This window comes from Artemia sp. Qi Xiang Cuo, chromosome 17 (assembly GCF_049724085.1).
Source record: "Artemia sp. Qi Xiang Cuo chromosome 17, ASM4972408v1, whole genome shotgun sequence".
Classification (NCBI taxonomy): domain Eukaryota; kingdom Metazoa; phylum Arthropoda; class Branchiopoda; order Anostraca; family Artemiidae; genus Artemia; species Artemia sp. Qi Xiang Cuo.
In genome coordinates this window covers 2,458,116-2,479,389 of record NC_142810.1, presented here as the reverse complement: position 1 = coordinate 2,479,389, position 21,274 = coordinate 2,458,116, and the positions used below count along the sequence as shown (strand labels likewise).

General features: G+C 34.9%; 1 protein-coding gene and 1 long non-coding RNA gene across 2 annotated transcripts; both read right to left on the bottom strand.

Moving 5' to 3' along the window:
* Positions 1 to 1,992: 1,992 nt before the first annotated feature.
* Positions 1,993 to 14,365, bottom strand: LOC148941792 (uncharacterized). The gene is made up of 4 exons (XR_016143206.1): positions 14,165 to 14,365; positions 9,683 to 9,864; positions 5,972 to 6,142; positions 1,993 to 2,054 (listed from the first exon to the last, which is right to left on the bottom strand). It is a non-coding gene; the product is annotated as an uncharacterized LOC148941792 (long non-coding RNA).
* A 3,355-nt stretch (positions 14,366 to 17,720) lies between these two features.
* Positions 17,721 to 18,239, bottom strand: LOC148941791 (uncharacterized). Its single transcript, XM_089103615.1, has one exon. The coding sequence runs from the start codon at positions 18,237 to 18,239 to the stop codon at positions 17,721 to 17,723; it is 519 nt and encodes a 172-aa protein (XP_088959741.1).
* Positions 18,240 to 21,274: the final 3,035 nt, after the last annotated feature.

The following is a 21,274-nucleotide window of genomic DNA, read 5'->3' as shown; positions in this document are numbered from 1 at the left end:
GCTCCCAGGGCATACATTGCAACCCTTGTCCCGAACTTTCGGGATTTGTAACGCCGTCAAAAGCCTTAGTATATGATCTGTGGACTATTTTGAATAAATAACTGTCTCAAAATTTCTATTGTCAGCATGTCGGGAAAACACCATACGTGTGGAGGGGGAATAGCTGCGCTCTGATCAGTTTGCCTCTTAAAAAGGGCACTGAAACTTCTGATTACCTATCCAATAAGATCCATCTGAATTATATACGACCACCTTTTCTATAAAAAAAAAACCTTATGTGCCCCTAGGACAAAATTTACAACTCTTGCACTGAGGGCTGTGGGGTGGTTCATCCTCAAAGAAGGAATGTCCGGTCCCTTCAACTATGCTGAACAAAAAATTGCTATCTTAAAATTTTGATTTGATGTGTTGGGGGAAATGATGGGCGTGGAGGAGGGGGGGGGGGGGCTTGTTGCTCTCAAATCTCTTTTGTCTCTTAATGTTGTTTAGACTGTTTAAACAAAATGGCTATTTCACAAATTCACTCAGATGTATTTTTTTAAAAGAGGGGTAGTCGGGGGGAGGGGGCTAGCTGCGCTTCTTCACTTTTGACACTTAAAAGGGAACTATAACTTCCAACTTTCAACCAAATGAGACTCCTATAAAGTTTATACAACCATCCCTTCCATTAAAATCTTAAATTACCCCAGGGCATAACTTAAAACCCTTTCCCCCAGACTTTCGCGGTTTGTTTCAACCCCAATAGCCTTGTTATATGATCTTTGAGCTAATTTAAATAAAATTGCTATCTCAAAATTTCAATGGGACGCCCCTTGGGACATTAAGCCCGGTGTGCGTTTGGAGGGGGGGGGAGACGCCCTCCGTAAACTGTTACTCTTAAAAAGGGCACTGGAACTTCTGATTACCAATCCAATGAGCCACCTCCAAAAATTATACGACACCCTTTCTATCGAAACCTTATATGTCCCCAGGGCAAAACTTAAAACTCATGCCCTTAGGCCTCTGGGCGGGGGGGGGGGGGGGTGGCGCCCTTAAAATAAAATTTTAGGAACTTTCAAATAAGCTTAACAAAATGGCTATCTCAAAATTAAAATTGAATATGTTAAGAAAAATTTTGGACGTTGGGGGCTAGTTGCCTTCCAATCACTTTTGACTATCAAAAAGGGCACTAGCCCTTTCAATTTCAAATCGAATGACTAGTTTCTAAGACAACTTCTTCTATAAGAAACGCCCCGGTCTAAAAAAAAAAAAAACAAAAAAAAAAAAATAATAATAAACAAATAATACATTGTGTCGACATCGTTCTTTACTTTGGCAGCGCTATTGCGCTGCCTGTGATAAAAACATATTAACAGATAGAAAGTCAATCTACAATAACATCGTTTGAATAATTTACCCAGGAAGAATAAAACCCACAGAGTAAACAAATACCAGTCTACAAATTTGGAAAATTAGATATAACAAGAGGTTGGAATAAATTCAAGAGTGATAAATTTGATTGTTATGAAACTGATTTCACAAATTTAGAGTTTTATTCACAGATTTCTAGATCCAGTAGTTAGTAGTTAATGTTTATGAATAGAAACAGATTTCTACTCAATCAAGACAAGAGTGGCAAATTAATTGACACTTTGTAAACATAGCACAACTTTTAGCCTACATAAAAAAGGGTGTACAATATTAAATCTCATAATCGTTTTGTGTTTAACGGTAGTAACACTTTCAAGGCAAGTAAAAACTTTCAGTAACTGTTTTTGAAGCAATGTGTAATAGTTTCTGCTTTATTTTAGCAAAAAAAAAATTCCGCGGATTTTTTTTTTTTTTTTTCAGTAAAAATTTATTCAAGGACAATATTCGGTTAATTATACGTATTATTCTAGAATACGGACATATTATTCTAGTATAATTCTAGAATTCTAGAATTATTATTCAATAATCGTCATCACGATCCACTTCCATGGAGTCAAATTCTCGAAGTGACGTAGAAATCGATTAGAGTGACGTAGAAGTTTCGATTAGGGGTTCGGCAACACTTGTTGAAGAACCTTCAACACCTACAATACCAAACAAAAAACAATACCAAACAATACCAAACAAAAAACAAATTTTTGAAATAATTTAAAAAGCGTTCCTCTGTTAAGAAAAAGAAAACAGGAACATTTGAATTTGCAATTAATCAAACTTTAGTTCAAATGAACAAAAGGTAAATTATGTGCAGGGGTAACGTATACGAGTGGGAACTGGTGCTAGTGTTGAAAACATTTAATTACTAAATACCAGTATATGTATATTAAACTGACAATGATCATTCATTTGTATTTTTTTCATTAATGTGTAAATTATGTTCTGGCCTTGGGAAGGCATTGGGGTTTTGCGCCCTACTCATGTAAATTTCTGCTCATTTTGAGTTTGACTCGTTTATTAATTGTAATTTCTCTTCGTTTTGGGTTTCATTTATTTATCGACGTTGATTTGTGGTAGTTTCATGGTTGGTAGATTATTTTATTTTATTTTTGCTCATTTTTGGTTTAATGGAGTTCTTTACTTTTCTTTGAAAAACTTATTTTGTGGAAAATTTCTTTTAATTAATTTCTGTTCGTTTTATATTGACATTGTCTTTTCGGGGAAAAAGAAAATAATACTTTAAGTCTTTTCGTTTTTTTAAGACTTTATAGTTTGGCCAGCTATTTGTATGCTGGAGAAAATTTTTCAGCAATTTTTAACAATATACACCCTTTTAAAAATCTGGACACAAATAGTAGTGTTTAATTTAGTTTCATACCTCCTCTAGTTGACCTGAAATAGAAAACTTGATACCATTCGCAAAAAATCTGTTTACTTTCTTTGTTAGCTTGTACACACTTACGCTATTTTCATTTGTTAAATTTTAAGAGCAGAAGTAGCCCCGAAAGTTTGAATATAATACCCTCAGTCGTTCTTGGGATACTGCTGAGATGCTTTATTGGGAATTAGTATTAACACAGTGTATTTTGATTTAATCTTAAGGCAACGTTTAGTTTTTAAACATAATGGGAAAATGGGAGGGTGGGCGTGGGAGGGGGATTAGTTGCCCTCCAATCACTTTCGACTATTAGTAAGGGCATTAGCCCTTACTATTTTAAATCGAATGAGCCCTTTTCGAAGTTTCTAAGACAACTCCTTCAATACGAAGTGCCCTGGTCAAAACAAAAAAAAAAGATAAAAATAATAATACCATTGAACCCACATCGATCTTGACTATAAAAATTTCAAGCCTTCCCATCACTTTCGACCATTAAAAAGGGCACTAGCCCTTTCAATTTCCAATCGAATGAGCCCTCTTTGAGTTTCTACAACAACACTTTCTATAACACCTTATATGCCCCCAGGGCATAAATTACAACCCTTGCCCTGAGGGCTGTGAGGGGGTTTTCATCCTCAAAAACATAATTTCCGGACCTTTCAACTACGTGGAACAAAATAGCTATCTCAAATTTTTATTGAATGTGTTTGGGGAAATGGTGGGCGTGAGAGGGGGGTTACTTGCCATCCAATCCCTTTCGACTATTAAAAAGGGCACTAGCAATTTCAATTTCCCTATGCAATTATTCCTTTTTGAAGTTTCTACGACAACGCTTTCTATAAAAAAAACCTTATATGCCCCCAGGGCATAACTTACAACCCTTGCCCTGAGGGCTGTGGGGGGAGTGACATCCTAAAAACATAATTTCCAGACTTTTAACTACGTCGAACAAAATGGCTGTTTCAAAATATTGACTGGATATGTTTTGGGACATGGTGGGTGAGAGAGGGGTGGTTAGGTTATCCTCCAATCACTTTCGACTATTAAAAAGGGCACAAACCCTGCTTATTTCCAATCGAATGAGCCCTTTTTGAAGTTTCTACAATATCACTATTTATAAAAAAATCCGTATATGCCCCCGGGGCATAACTTACAACCCTTGCCCCGAGGATTTTGAGTGGGTTATCATCCTAAAAGACCTAATTTCTAAAACTTATAACTACGTTGAACAAAATGGCTATTTCAAAATTTTGATTGTATGAGTTTGGGGAAATGGTGGGCCTGAGAGGGGGGTCAGCTGCCCTCCAATCACTTTCGACTATTAAAAAGGGCACTAGCCATTTGAATTTCCATACGAATGAACCCTTTTTCAAGTTTCTACGGCAAAGCTTTCAATAAAAAACTTATATGCCCACAGGGTATAACTTACAACCCTTTCCCTAAGGACTGTGGGGGGAGTGTCATCCTTAAAGACCTAATGTCCAGAACTTTCAACTACGTTGAACAACATGGCTATCTCAAAATTTTGATTGAATGTGTTTGGATAAATGGTGGGAGTGGAAAGGGTGTTAGTTGCCTTCCAATCACTTTCGTCTTTTACAAAGGGCACTGGGCATTTCAATTTCCAATCAAATGAGCCCTTTTTGAAGTCTCTATAACAACACTTTCTATAAAAAAAAACCTTATATGCCCCCAGAACAAAACTTACAACCCATGCCCTGAGGGCTGTGGGGGAGTTTCCTCCTCAAAAACATGTTTTCTATCTGGAAATCAAATACGCTGAACAAAATGGCTATCTTAAAATTTTGATTGGATGTTTTTGGGGAAATGGTTGGCGTGGAAGGGGTGTTAGTTGCCTTCCAATCACTTTCGGCTATTAAGTTTCTAAGAAAACTTCTTCGATACGAAGCGCCCTGGTCTAAGACCAAGAACCAAAAAAATAAATAAATAATACATTGTGCCAACATCGTTCTTTACTTAGGCAGCACTATTGCGCTGCCTATGACTAGGGGCTCGAAACTCCCAAAATACAAGAGTTATTTGCGCTTTATAAAGAAAAAATAATACAAATCAAATTTGAAAAAAAAGAAAAAAATCGTATTAAACATATTTATTATTTTCAATTGTTATTGCTTATCAAAATACTACTTCTTGTCACATGTTTTCATTTTTATTTCAAATGATTTTTTTAATATGGAAAAAAGATGCATGAAAAAAATTATAGAACAAAGGAACTAAATGTTATCTGTATATACATTATCAAGGGAATATGTAAACACATTACACTAGCTTTCCGTTACTCACCAAATATTTGAACGATAGAGCAAATTTTTTTGGCAAAGTACCACATATAACATATCATCAGATGGGTATCAAAAGGACGTATCTCCATAATTGTATATTTTCAGAAGATCAAGAACGGGCATGGGGACTTGAAAATGATTGATTTAGTTTAAACTTCGGTTTGAATTATGTTCGCACTAGAATGGCCTCAGCTCTTTCGTTTTTTTGTCTTTTTCTATTTTTTGTCAATAAAAAGTACTAGAAAAATCCGGTTTTCAAATGCCCCAAAAGAATTATTTTTTAATAATAGGAGAGTTTATACCCCCTGGATCTCAATAGAATTTTATATCAAACACAAAACCTGACTTTTGTCTCTATTATTAAAACCTAATAGGACTTGTTATGCATCTCTAGTTTTATTTTGCATAACAAATCGTTCTACAAACAAACAAAAAGCTTTTTAATTCACTGGCCCAAAATGAATCCTGAATTTTGTCAAAATCTAGCATCTTTAATAAATTAATGTTTAAAAATAAAAATTTCAGATCCACAATTCTCACAATACCAGTCCATATTCTGCTTGTTTTAAAAGCTTAATCTGTCATGCTAAATCAGGAAAAGAATTAACAGATTTATATCTTAATTCAGAAAGAAAAATAGACACTATAGTTCAGAACTTTATTCTTGGCCATCCCGATGTACGGATTTCACAAAAGGCCTTTCAATTAACACTTTGAAAGTTGCTCCTAAACTTCCAAACCGGTTTAGCAAACGCCTTCTAACTGTAATGAGATAAAAAAAATTCATAAAAAGATTTTGTTAAATTACTAAAATTTATTCAATGTACCCTAGTTTTTTTTTAATTAAATATTCATTAATCCACAAAACAAAATGTTTGAAAGATACCTTCATGGTCAAAACTTGTGTGTTCGAATTCTTGGGTGTCAGCTTCCAATTTATATGGTCCTGCAATGCTAGAAAAAGTATTCAAAGGAACAGCTTCAAGCTTGGGAGACCAACAAATGTTTGAAATATCAAAGAGCTCCTCACTCTCACTAGGTAAAGCGTCTTCAACTTCTAAAACGAAACATGAATAAAAGGGACATAAAACACAAGAGCGAAGCTTTCTGAACAAATCCAACTGTTTTTCATTTTATAATTAATTTTAAACACTGTCTTAATGAAAAATAAATGGTTACATTAATCCAAAGATGAGCAGAAACAAAGTCAAATAATTTTTGAAGCATAGAGCTACTGGCGGTCAGCGCTTACCCCCTCCCCCTCCACCTCCGGAAAATACCCCCGTAGAAAATAAGGCTTTCCAAATTTGAGAATTTTATTTGAGTTGTGTTTTTTTAATGTCCGGAGGGGGACGGAATTTAGGTACTTATGTATTATGCACCACTCACTCAATTTTACAATGTGTAATACTCAAGAACAAACCATCTGTGTTTTTAATTTAGAAAAAGATTTGGGCTATATTTTTGCAGATAAGGGGGGGGGGTAAAATAGCACGCGTCTGCAAGCAAAATGTGTTAGTTGCAATTATTATGCATAGCCTATTAGATTGATTTATATATAAGTATAATTTAAAGCCAAATATACGGCCATGAACACAGTAAAATAACATAAATGGAAGCCACAAATAACAAACTTTGATCAGCGATCATCGTAAAACACTACATTAACCTTATAATAGTACTTAATACTTGGAAATAAGGTCATTGAAAATAATAAACACTTAATACTTGGAAAAAACACTTAACACTTGGAAAAAACATTTAAATGAAACATTACATTTACTTTATACTGGGTTATTTTTTACGTACTATTTAAGACACCTGTAAGCATCAACTAATTTTTTCCAAATATCCCTTCCCTTATCAGTAGAGAGCCCCTGGCACCAGCTCAAGCAATGCACCAAATAATCTTCTTTAACTCTGAAAAGCGGGTAAGTATATCTGTCTTCATTGGAACATTTTTCTTTAGAATATCTTTTAAATCTTGCACTATTTGCCAGGCAAATAGCTCTGAACCGCATCCACAACGTCAAATATCTAGCTGGTCAATTCAGCTTAAGGTAGAACTCCTGCCCATAAACCACATTAATATCTTTAAATAGTGATTCTGCTTTTTCTATCTCCTCATTCTATTTTTGGATCATTTGATTCGCTAGTACTATCTTAATCTCATTTTCCTATTTTGCATTTATATCCATTGGTCCTCTACCTTCATTCCAAAGAAAAGAAAACCCTGTTTTGTCTAAAATGTGTTTTTTTTAGTGGTCATGATCTTTTTTCCCCTGCGAGAGTCAATCTTCATAAGCTGCCTTAAGCAGCCTGTCATTTGGTAACTGGACAACTCTCAACCAAATTTTAATCATTGAGACCGGAGTATTTACTGGAGGCACTTTCCGCGGAGGGGGGGGTATTTCCGTAGGCATTTTCCGCGGGGGTGGGATATTTTCCTTGGTGAGGGGGGCGGGAGTATTACTTTCCACGGGGGAGTATTTTCCAGAAGGGGGTTGTGTTTTCCGGGGGGGGGGGGGTAAACGCCTAGAACCAGAACTACCAACATAAATAAATGAAATCCAAAAAGAACTGAAATTACAAGGGATAACCAAGTCAAACTGAAAACGAGGAGAAACTACCACAAAGAGGAAAAGGGCTAAGGACATGTGGGTCTTCTAGAGAAAAAATCCATGATTTTTTAAAATATACAACATTTTGAAACGAATGAGATACTTTCATTTGGAAATGTAGTGATTGAAAGTGTAACTAATTTGAAGTATTAGGGAATAATTGTTGATGAAATGATTACACACTATTTTACTTAATGATTACACAGTAAAAACTCTATTTTCATATAAATACTCTACAAGTGATTCATTCTGACTGGCAAAAGTTCTAAAATGTTTCTAAAATATCTATGCTCCAATTTGCAAGTTAAATTGTGCATTGATTATTTAGAACCACTTGGACAAAGACAACTTAGTATGTTTCAAATTCCTGCAGAATATGATTCATACCCAAAAACTTCATCTGAAATTAATTTACTCATAACAGAAATGTGCCACAGCAATAGACGTGCACTTTCATTACGACATGTTGGAGTAGAGGTGTGAAATCTGTTGCCCAACTATATAACGAAACCAATTTCGCTAAGTTCGGTCCACAAAAATATTAAAAAATATCTTATGGAGTGGATTAAAGTTGTTTGTTTTATTTTTTAGTTGAATATTTTGTGAATAAGGTATGTGAACCAGTTGCTTATTTCTTAAAACTTTAATGGAAAAGATGGGTATTTTTTGTATGTGGGAATTGATTTTGAAAGGGGTTAGAAATTATCTTGGGCTAAAGAGTTATGGCCAAAGACTTTTGTTTTTCTAGATAGGGCTGAGACTGTCATTTTTTTATATATTTTTATAGTTTATAAATTCATTTTAATAAATTTAATGGATTTTTAAATCTATACAGACCACAAACAACAAAAAAAATATGATCACTTCTGTTGCAATCTTGAATATAACTTGGTAACAAAGAGCAATTGAAGCAAGTGGTGGTTCTAAGCTTTTTGAGCACATATGAAATGTTGACTAGCCCCCCCCCCCCCTGATTAGTCTCCCAAAAAATTTAATGCCAAATTTCAACAGAATTTTATTTAACACCAAAATATTTTATTTATTAAAATCTGAACTTTTCTTACTTTATATACAAACAGATATGGGTAAAAAAAATTGGATTCAATTTACTTATAATTACTGGCAACTGTGTCCTCTACTTTATTTTGATGAAAATAAAATTTCAAAATTACAAGACAATTATGAATGCTACTTTATTTATTTAAAATTTTGTGTCACTGAAATTTATTTTAGCCCTCTAAAAACACCTCTGATTGAAGCAGAAGTCAATAGAAAATGAACAAACCACATTTCATATAAGAATATAATAAAAAAACATTTCACACAAATTGAAAAGAAGGCAAAAATGCAAACTTTCAAAAGGTAAGAGCCAATTCCAAGGGATATTAAGCTTGAAAACTTTGCATTTAATTTATGAAATGTTAATAGAATTGCATTAAAATATTGCTGTTTAATTCTAACAAGGCATCCTTTAATGCATTTTAGCAAGATTCTGTATCTTTGATTTGTAGCTACTATATACTTATATTGTTTTTTTTTCTATCTATGGTTGAGCAAGTTAAAAAATAGCTAGATAAAAAATTTCTAAAATAGTATAAAAGAAAAAAGACGAGTAAAGGAAGCTGATCCTTCAGATAAATATTATGGCTTCCACATAATAACCTTCACTTTTGTTTGTAATGTTTTTTTTTTATCATGCCTGCATTCAAGAAGGAAAAAATTCTCCTCAAACAGACAAAATTACAGTTAATATATTAACCTTTTATGTGTTTTCTATAGCGAAACACTTTAATCTACCTTAGATCTTAAGGGTTTGATACAAGGGTATATACAGTTACATACTTTTTTGTGTTTTTTTTTCCCTGAACAGTACTCAATAGCCTAAGCAAGATAAAAAGAAAAGAAAAAAATGGTTTACTAGAGCAAATAAAACTTTATTATTATTCTGTTACTGGAAATTAAATTAAAAAACCTACCATTCTTAACAGCACAAATTTCAGAAAGGGAAACATCTTCAGCCATTGGAATTTGAGGCAAGTCCATAACAGAACCTCCAAATTGAGCAAATACCACTTATCCAATGTTTACTACTGGCAATAACACTTGGATACACTAGGCTACTCCCATTTTACAAGGGGTGAGTAGAAGCACAAAGTCCCTGAAAATACACAAGCTATAGTGACTCCTTCAAATAACCACAAAGCTGATTGTGTCTTGACTTAGTTCAAATCATAATTTAAACTTCTTCAGTAGTAAATATCATTTGAAATATTATTATTTTTTTTTTTTTTTTTTTAATAAAGAGCATGCTATAACTTAAAACCTGTCTCAAATTATAACTGTAAAAAAAGTTTAAATTTAGAATTTAAACCCAATCCAAGTTTCAAAGTAAAAAAAGCAGAATTTACCTTTTTACTTTCAAAAATTTACCACATGGCTAAGGATATATTCTCATTTGAAGACTGAACAAGAGCGCAATTACATATTTTGCAGCTAGTTCAGCAGCTTCCTCAGTAAAGATGCTTAAGAATTGGATCTTTTCCCATCTTTCTTTTCTATGATAGGAGGCAATGAAAGCTCAAAAACAGCATATCTTTTGCTTAATTTCAAAATATTTCCACAAAAAAATTGCAGAAGAATATAGGCTTTTATTAACTTGGAGAAGTGACACCTTCTCAGTCTTATTCAAAATCTAAACTAGGACCAAGGAAGATGTTCACTGTTTTTGCTGCAAATAGTAATATTTTTATTTTACATGTGTATTAAATTTTATAGGTAGAAAACTTCAGAAGGGTTGGTATTTTACATAGGGTGAGGAGGGGGAATTTTCTGCAAAAGATGAATTGCCTGCAGGGATAATTTTCTGGGTGGAGAATTGTCTTACCTATAGTTGTAAATAATATACAACTAGTTGCATATTATTTTGTCTACCATCTTGTTATATATCATGTATTTCTTGGTAACAGTTGGCTGAATTATTTTTAGATGACTTGTAAAAACCACTTTGTATAAGTCTAACTACACAATTTTGATAGAAATGTTGAAATCAGATGTCATTGTAGGGTCCACTCAAAAGCTTTAATCAAGATTTGCAAGTAAAATTATTTTGATATTTGAAAAGAAAATAAAAAGGGCAATGAGCTGTGTCTTCACCTGTTCTCAATGTAAGAGAGGCGGAACCATCCCTAATTTTAAACCCAGTTTTTGTTTGGACAGTAGAAAAATACTTACAATTTGGGCTATACATTTTTTCACGAGGGGACATGGTGAAAAAGAAGAAAGGCCATCTCCATCAATAACATAAAGAAACAATTTAGAATGTTTGGTAGCAGACTAGAGTTAGAGCTATTCTGAAGGAAACAACTTAATAAAACATACATGACTATTTTACTCCCTATTTTATATTCTTTTTCAATATAAATTTCATTACTCTGACAAAAACCATGCATTCTCCCCCCCCCCCTCCCAATAGTTTTATACATAGACCTAGTAATATATTTCCTTGTTATTGAATGTTATCATAAGCAATTGGTTTTATATTGAAAAGGTGTTTCTGTAGGCTAATGATTTGAAGCAACCAGTTTTATCTGAAACTGTTTTCATTATTTTTGTAAATGCATGACCATTCCACCTCATAAGAAGACATGTTAAAAAACAATTTTTACTTCATATTGTGCCAAAAAAATTATAGATAACATATGTTCCAGCAGGAGAACCTTTATCTTCACTTTTTTTCAGTTTTGCAATAAAATTTTTGAAAAAAGCCAAGCTTTTGATTAGCATTTTGCTGGTTTTCAAATTTGTGCTGAAAGATATGCTGTCCTACAAATTTATTTATAGATGGCAGAATACTTTCTGCACAAAGTTTCTAGAAGTTTTTTGGAACTTGTCTAGAATCCAGTAAAAACGCAGGAAAGACTGCATGTAGAATTTCAAAGATGCCATATGAAAAACAGGTTTCTGCTGGCTAGTGAGGTATTGCTCACTCTGTGACAAAGATTTAAACTTTAGTTTTTTGGGGTTGAAGAGGCAAAAAAGGTACCTAAGCTAGGTTATGTATGTGCTATGCCTTACCCCTGCCCCCCTAATTTGCAAATATTTAGCCTAAATTTATTTCTAAACTATTATATTTTCATCCTATTTTGTTTTCTTTCATTAGCATTAACAAAACCTCACTTATCACATGTTTACTTCATTCCAGACAAGTACCAGTTTTTTTAGTAACAATCTGCCATAGCATGTATATTTGCATACTTCTGCCACTGTGTTTTCAATACCAACACATATAAATCACTTTTTAAGATGACAGGGCATTTAGCAGATTTTTCAAAATTTTACAATATGTTACTGTGAAAAATTATGAATTTCTTTAAAAATCTGGAAAAATGAGGAAAGTTGTGAAGATAAAGGTTCTCCTGTTGGAAAATATGTTAACTAGGATTATTTTGCACATAATAAAGTAAGAATTATTTTGTAACACATCTACTTATGAGGTGGAAAGGTCATAAATTTACACCTCAATATTTACCCAAATTTAATTTTAAAAGATGGATAATACCAAATAGAAGAGAGCATAATAATTGGACTAATAGGAATATTCTAAATATTATAAAGTAATATTTTTTCATTGTTTGGTTAGTTTCTTTTTACACCCAAGGGCTATGTGAGACAATTAGGCTAGAAGGTGTTGATGATGACCAACAGAAAATGCAAACTAAACAATAAACATCAGCATAAAACTAGCAATCTAAAAAAATGTCTCTTTATTGTCTAGAATCTCCTGAAAAAGTTCAATTCTATTCCTCTATTGGTAGTAGGTCAAGCCTATGTTTGCCTTGTTGCAAAACATGTCAGTTATGGAATCTTAAATACATTGACCCAAAAAATACAAGCCCATGTATATTAATTAGGGTGTCTAATTAATATAAATTTTTACCTAAATTTTATTTTAAAATATGGATGATGCCAATAGAAGGGTTCTCCCTTCTATTGGTATCCCTTCTATATGGTTTTGAATTGAAAATCAAGTATTTTGCAATAGGCATCAAGACATGGCTAATTGTAGAAAAAGCCAAGACAGATAGTCTGAGTCATTGAGAGGCAAATGTTTAAATGGCAGGAGTAAGTACAACTCTCTTATTGGACAAATACAAGTTTTTTGAATTTTTGGGTCACTTGCCAGAGACACTGGTGGGTGCCTCAAAAAACTGCTCCCAAATTCCTCTCTTGCCTTAGAGCTTATTCACAGATGCCTAAAGCCATGAATAGGTAGACCATTACCCTAGCAATAACCATGAACTACACACATACCAACAATATTTTTTTATTTTCACATGGGTTCCTAGTGAAAATGAAAAAAAATATTGTTGGTATGTGTGAAACCCATGGGCTGGTATTATATATACAAATCAGTAAATTTCTAGGTGGCCTTATAATTTAGCTAGGATGAAAGTAAAAACATCATTTGATGCCTTTTTTATGCTCTTTAATAATTCAATACATGCTTCTTTTGAAAATTGAATCTTGAGACCCGCACTGGGCCTGAAGGTATTTCACATTACTTCTTAAAAAGCATAAAAAAGCTTCAAATTAAATTTTCCCATTCATCCTAGCTAAATTATATGTCCCCCTGCAACTTTACCATAAACTTTACCCCCCCCCCTAATGTGCAAATATATACCCTGAATTGTCAACAGGAAAGTTTTGAATTGGCAAATTCAGTGCTATTTTTGTTGATGGCATTTGAAAAACTTGAAACAATAGGGAAACAGTTTGAATTGAAAAATCAAGCAATTTGCAGGTTAGGTTATAACTTCTTTGCATGGTTACCAAAATGAAATACCTTTGGGGCCCCTTTAAGAGCTCAAGATGCAATTGGCAAAAGAAGTCAATTATTGAATTATTAAAGAGCATAAAGAGAGACATCAAATGATATTTTCACTTTTGTCTAAGCTAAATTATAGGGTGCAACCTAGAAATTTACCTACAAAGCTTTAAATTATCCAACCAGTAGCCCTATTATACGCCTAGAAGCCAAGCTGGACATAAGGAAACATGTTAAGAAAACAATTCTTACTCCATAATGTGCAGAATAATCATAGCTTAAACATTTTTTAAGGGGGAGGGGGGATTTAATCCTTATTTTAGCAGTTTTTCTAAGAAATTCATGAATTTTTTAGAACCTATATATTTACAGAGTATATACCCCCCCCCCCCTACACAGAATTGCATCCTGAAACTACATAACATTAATTTGCATCAAAAATGAACTTTACCCCTATATTGGAAATGCAAATAATCAAGTCAACAGCAACTGGGAGGTGTGAAAGTGAATAAAGGATTATTGACCAAATCTGTGAGAAAGAACATTTATTTCTACCCATATATTACCATACCTGCTTATATTTGATATTAAGTTTCATTTTAAGAGGTTTTCCCTGGTGTTTCACTTTATTTACCTGATTTTTGATGTTAGAAAATTTTTATTTTCTATTCCCAAGGGACTTGTCCTTTGTCTGCTAATAAACAGCTGTTTGTGTTTGTAAATAATCAATGAACTGTAGTGAATCGAGGCGTGCGTCCTGAATATCAGATCATTTGCCCCTCTTCTTTCTGGGTTGGGTTGACAATGTATCCCAATCTTTGAATATTTCTTCTTTTCTCAGGATAAATTCATATCCTTCTTCTTGGGACATTTCACTTGCGGCTGAACAGAATGTAAATTCCCTAGTTGCAAAAATTACGTTACTATTATAGTAAATGGCATAATTGTAAACACTGCTTATAAATATTCGAAATATGGATGTACATGTAAACATGTAGATTTGCTAATTAGGTAAAAACAAATGTGATATAATTATAGTAGGGTTTACCCAAGTCAGCATAAATTGACTGATATATATGGTGTTGTAGGTTTAGATCCTTTAACAGTTTGAAAGCATGTATGAAAAAATCTCTTTTTGAAGATTGGGTCAAAGTTTTTACATCTGTCAGAGGGTTTGAATTCAGTCCTAGTTGAACTTTCAAATTGAGGAGATTCAATTGTTTTCTTTCAAGCATTATACATTTCAGTAGTATGTGCTCAGGGGTTTCTTCTTTGATCTTACAGTACCTGCAAAATGGGCTACTGGCAACTTCTCCATTTGGCTGCTTAATTTTATATGAGAAAGAATGGTGGTTGAGGTTAGCTGTATTTGTACTCAGGCGATGAAACCAGACTGATTGCATCCTGGTTTGGAAAGGGGGATAGATTTGATGGCTTTAATTTGGGTAGTGTTTTCAGTCACAATCTAGTTATGTCCCTTATAGTTAGAGGTTCCACAGGTTCCATTTGACTTTTTGCTCCTTGCTTTGCTATATTGTCTGCTTTTTCATTTCTTTCATACCAAGATGACTAGGTATACATTGAAATTTAATATCACGGCCTAATCTTCCAAGGCTGGTAAGGTTTTCGTTAGTTTGATGTAAGTCTATGTCCAGTGTATCAAAGTTAGGGTTTGTTTAGGATATTGAGAGCAGATTTGGAGTCAGAGAATACTACTATATGTTTATTGCTCTGTTTCAGTTTAATTAGCGTCTCTAAGCCCAAATTGATTGCAGCTACTTCAGCTGTTAGTATGCTGGTCCCTGCCTTATGTTTTTCCATAATGCATAGGCTGTGCTCACTTAGAAAATACCCACTTCCACATCCATCTTCACTTAATGATCCATCAACATATAGTTGGTTATATCCATCATATTCCTTTTTTTAGGAGCTGTCCAAAATGTTGGATTGCAGTTTGGGATTCAATTTGTTCCTTTTTTTGGGGGAGGAATTCTAGTTTAACCTCTGGGGTGATTGATATCCATGGTGGATCTTTTGCTATTTTAGTTTTAACATGCTCTAGTTTGATGGGGTATTGTGTCCTGGCCATAATTGCTGACATCAGTGGGTGATTTTTTGGCTCTACTTGGCTAGCTCTAGCTTCTGGAAATAAGAAATGATGAGGGGTTGTTTCCAATTTTGTCAGGTAACTTACGATTAAAAGTTTGTATCTATTTTCAGTTTGTGGAAGCCCTGCTTGTTGGAGAATGTATTGAATCTTTGTTGTTTTCCGACATCCTTTGGCAATGCGAAGTGCTGTATTTTGCACATCTTCTAATTTGTTGAATAACTGTTTTGAGAAACATTCATAGATAATCAGGCCATACTCAATTACTGGTCTGATGTACTGTGTGTGAGAGTTTGAGGAGGGATCTATCCATGCTTCCCTAGGTTGTACCACATAGTCTTTGAATAATTCTCATCTTTTTCATGCATGATTGTATGATATGGTCAATGTGAGGTTTGAAGGTAAGCCTGTAGTCCAGAATTATTCCAAGGTATTTAGTTGCACTGGTAGTTGGGATTGTAGAATTTCCTAGGGTAACTGGTTGTAATTCTAGTTTTCGTCTATTATGGAAATATATGATCACTGATTTGGGGACTGATATGGGTAGTTTCATGCTGGTAGAAAAGTCCTGGAGGTTATTAGAAATAGTTTGGAGTTTATTTGCAACTTCAGCAAACGTTTTCCCTTTTGCCCATGTTCCAATGTCATCTGCAAAAATTTTATTTAGTGAGTCAATTTTTAATGCTGTCATATACAATATGAATAATAAGCAGCTGAGTACAGCTCCCTGTGGGAGTCCCTTTTCAATGGGTCTTGAGGATGATAGTTTCCCATTTACTTTAACTTTAAAAGTTCTATTATCTAGAAAGCTATCAATCAGTTTTCTGATTGGTTGATGGAAGCCTAATGCACGGAGTCTTTCTCCTAGTATTTCTTTTTCTGCATTATCATATGCTCCTTCTAAATCAATCAGTACAAAACCCAGTATTAATCCATCGTTCATAGTTTTCTGTGCATCTGTCACAAGTTTCAAAATGATGTCTATAGTTGAATGGTAAGCTCTGAATCCAGCTTGCTATTTTGGGAGGATGTTATTTGTCTCTGTATACCACTGGACACGGTTGTACAGCATTCTCTCAAACAACTTACCAAGGGTTGGTAAACATACAATTGGTCTGTATGAATGTGGGTCATCTTTGGGTTTCCCTTGTTTGGTCACTGTTGTTATAATTGCTTGTTTTCATTGCTGAGGGAATACTCCTTGTGTGTAGCAGAGGTTAAATGTATGTATAAGAGCTTCTGGAAGTTTCTTGAGGCATTTGATATCCCAGAGATATGGGTTACATCTTCACCTGGGCTTGCTTTTTTATTCACTTTATTAACTGCTTGCAGGACTTCATTAGTTCTAAAGGATTGTGTTAGCTAATAAGCTGTATTTAATCTGTCATTATTACTTTTATTATTTAACTATTCTTTATTTGCAATTTTCTGTCTGTAGATGCCAGCACGTGCTTCAGATTTTTTTATATCATCTTTAAATTAGATGCCAGATACTATAAGGGATGCTTAATGTTATTCTTCTTTTTTCCTGCTCTCATGATTCTGTCTAAAAATTGGTGTATTTTTGATTCAGGTGTGTATCTGTCAATCTTTTCCAAGTAGGAAGCCCATGTCAGGGCTTTTGCCTTTCTTGTGTCTCTTCTGAGTCCTGCGCAGGCTTGTTTAAATTCGATGTATGTTTTGGGGTTTGGGTTTTTTCTAAAATTCTTTTCTGCATCTCTTTTTGCGGTAAATGAGGCTTGACACTGGTCATTCCACCATGGTTATGAAGTCTTCCTTGATGATTTGTTTATGCATTGTTTGTTGGTAGTTCTAGGTATTGATGATACTGCAGCTTCTTTGAGATGAGTAGTTAGTTTTTTTGTACAGAATTCTGTGTCTTGGCTTTCTTGAATTGGCATGTAATCAATATTTTTGAGAATTTCTTTAAATTTAGTCCAGTTTGCCCTGTTATTGTTAAATTTTGGTGTGTACTCTTCTTCTTCATAAACAGTTCTACCAATTTCTACCAGTATGGCATAATGGTCTGTTATTAGGTTATGGAATGTACTCACTTTTGAGTATTTAGATAGTTTATTTGGCATTAGTTGTAGGTCAATGGTGGAGAAAAGTTAGTTTTGCTGTTGTAATAGGTATTCATACCATATGGTGTGGCTATTGACATTTCTGGGAATTTATTTAGTAGGTTTTCTAAAAATTGGCCTGCCTTGTTGGTTTTCTTTCCTCCCCAAGTAGGGCTATGAGCAATGAAGTTTCCTGCTATTATTATTTTCTGATGAATCATCTTAGGTGCAATTTCTGCTAGGAATTCCTTAGCTTCACGGTTACCATTGAGATTGCATAAGGAGTATATTGTTAGTGTTTCTCTATCTTTAAGACTTATTTTTACTCCAACTACATCAACCTCATTAGGGTATTCCTTTGGTATTATGAAGTTGTGTTTAACATCTTTCCTTACAAGGATAGCTACACCCCCTCCTTTCCCGCCTGAGGATCTTTCTTTCCTGTAGAGCTCATATTCTTCAACCCATAGTGTACTTTCTTGGTTAAGGTGGGTTTGCTGGAGACATATAACATGTGTATCTTTTACTTTAATATACATGAGCAGCTGGTCTAGCTTCTCTTTTGATAGTGAGCGTGTGTTCCATTGGAGGATCTTTAGTGTTGTTTTGCTCTGGTTTTGTAATGGTTGGTTGTTGATTTGGTCTTTATGCATTGGCCATATAGTGGTAAGCTTGATGGTTATTTTGGATGGTGATTAGATCTAGCTCTGCAGTCTGTACTAAGCTTTTAGAGAAGTTTTTTGTGGCTAGTTCTCTCATGATGACTGCCTTAAGTCCTTGGGGCATTTTAGCTTGGGAAAGGATAGTACTTACCAAGGTGTAGCCTATGAGGTTGGTGATTGCCTTGACTGTGTTGGTGAGCATTGATTTTGTGGCCTGGTTTGTGGCTGATGCTACTGGAGCTAATGGCTTGGGGTTTTGCTTGAAACCTGGTAGGCCTGTCGGTCTTACTTGCCTATTGCTGTTGCTGGAGCTGGTGCTTGCTGGGGCAGGGAACAGGGAAGAGAATCTGGCAGGTATTGGAGTTTTTTGTGGTGTGCTAGATGTTCTTGGTGTCCATGGTGTCTCAAGCATGCTGCATGTTGGGGAGAGGGGTGTGTTGGGAACTGTTTCTGATGGGATAGCTGGCTTGTTGTATTTACTTACTTGTTGGGCAGCAAATGGGATTGGTATATTTTTTATTTCTGCCATTCTAATAATGTTTAGACGCTCTCTGTATTTAGGACATAGACTTCTATTATTAGAATTATGGGGGCCATTGCAATATATGCATTTAGGTTGGGCTTTACAGTCATTGCTTTCATGTTCTTCTTGGCACACTATGCATTTGTTTATTGTGGTTTTGCAACGCTTGTAGGTATGGCCTAGTCTATGGCACTTTTTACACTGAATTGGTTTGTCCTTGTATGCTTTATGTGCCTTTGGCTGCCCAAATAGAAATATTTGTTGGGTGATCTGGGGGTGTCCATCCAATATGAAAAGTACAGTCCTATATGTTTGTGGAGTGTTTATTCCTGGTTTACCTAGGCGGTGGATAGCCTTAACTGGAATGTCTTCCCCATCGGCTGTCATTAAACCCTCTTTTAGTTCAGCTTCAGGGATCTCACGTGGTATGTTGTATACTACAGTTGTTTCTTCTTTTGGCTGAGGTTTCCACTTTTCAGTTGTCACTTGGATGCTTCCAACAGTTGTTAGCTGCTGAGCTGTGTTGGCATGGTTAGCTTCTGGGAACGGGACTTCTAATGAGCCATCTCTAGCTATGTTGATGCTGAAATTGCATCTTAGGGCCTTGAAGAGCATTAATCTTATCTGCTGTATGTTCTTAGGTAAGAATAGTGTCTCCTGAGATTTTGGAATCAGTCTTATAACTGTTCCATCATGGATGTATTTCTCTGTAGTTTGTTGGGTTGGGTTATGAATTAGGAATAGTTGGGTGGTTTGGTAATGGCCTCTATGGTTTGTAGCCTGTAGAGGACTATTAGATGGCTTCGTCCTTTTTGATTTTCTCTTTACAGTGATGAACTCAGTTTCTACTGTGATGGTTTCTGGTCTTTCCTGAACTGTGATCATAGTGTTGATTTGGCTATCATCAGATCTTTCAGTTTCAATTTCCAATGAAGGATTGGGGACTTGATTAGGGGAGAGTATTGCATCTCCCCAAGACTGGCCCCCTTCCAAGTGGGGACCAGGTGGATCTGGTTTTGACATTCAGTCAAGGAAAATGGCAAAAATATTAATAACAGGTAAATCAATACAATAAATAGATCAGCTAAGAAACTTTACCAAAAAAAGGATAATAATTGTAAACCTCTTCAAACTTGTAGTAAAAAGGATAATTTTTGTATTATTTCTTCTTCTTCTTCTTCTTCAATTATAGGCTTCGGATGAATCCATTTAACCTTTTTCGTATTGTATGATTATGTCAGGGGTGTCCTGGGAAATCAAATATAGAGATTAGACTATTATTATTCAATAATAGACTTTATACATCATTGATGAAACCACCTATATTTAGGCAGTTAAAGACAGCTTTGAACAATTCAGTATCATCAGTTGAAGAGTGTCTCCTTTGTGTTAGTTGGTCAATATAAGGGGTTAGCTTGAGGCGCTTGAATATAGCAGATAAAGTTAGCCATTCTTTTTTATGGTTGAGAGTTGCCACAGGGCAACCAAAAAGAACATGGTTGATGGTCTCATCATAGGTTTGACATAGGCGGCAAAGAGGGCTGATTACTGTTGGAATGGTTGGGTTTTGATAGAGATAAGTTTGGCTGTTAAGGCCAGTAGCATTTGATCGTATTCTGTGGTACATCTTTGAGTCTTTCCGGGATGTAAATGGAGAAAGGTTTGGTGGACATTGGTTTGCTAGATAAATTTTTAGGCGCCAATAGTTTGCATCTCTTACTGGGATAGGTCTTCCAGAAATTATTTCAAGCTGAAGGGCAGATTTAGCTATTTCATCTGCCTTGTGGTTCCCTTTTATACCCATGTGACTTGGGATGTACTGGAATTTTGTGGATATACCTTGTTTAAGTAGTTGGTTCAATAGTACAAGAGTGGTGGAGGTATCATTGTCTGGGTAGTCTGAATGTTCTGGTGATATTGAGGCAAGGGCTGATTTTGAGTCTGAATAAATTATAAGCGGGGTGTTTCTTGGGGGGTTTGGCATCTTTATAATGGTTTCCAATGCAATGTTGATGGCAGCTATTTCAGCTGTCATGATCCTCACATCATTTTGGAGCCTTTCAGCAGCTGCTATACCTAAAGATGGGAAGTGGACTCCACAAGCAGTCCTGGAATCTGTTTTTGAGCCATCCACAAAGATTGGGAGGTGGTGGATATATCTCTGAGACTCAAATTCATGAAATAATGATTTTACATAGGCGAGGGAAAGGTCTGTTTTAATAGCTGGCGCAAACAAAAGGTTCACTTCTGGGTAGAGGTTAGCCCAGGAAGGTATCCGGGGGGTAAATTTGAAATAAAGAAGATGAAGGTATGGGGTAGGTCATTTGGGTGGTTGCAAATTCCCGTGCAAGGCCCCTAAAAGCTCCAGGGTTTCTTAGCCAGTCATGTA

What these genes read in the sequence shown, in the direction of transcription:
- LOC148941791 (XM_089103615.1), bottom strand. Translation starts at nt 18,239, where the DNA reads ATGTATATTAAAGTAAAAGATACACATGTTATATGTCTCCAGCAAACC.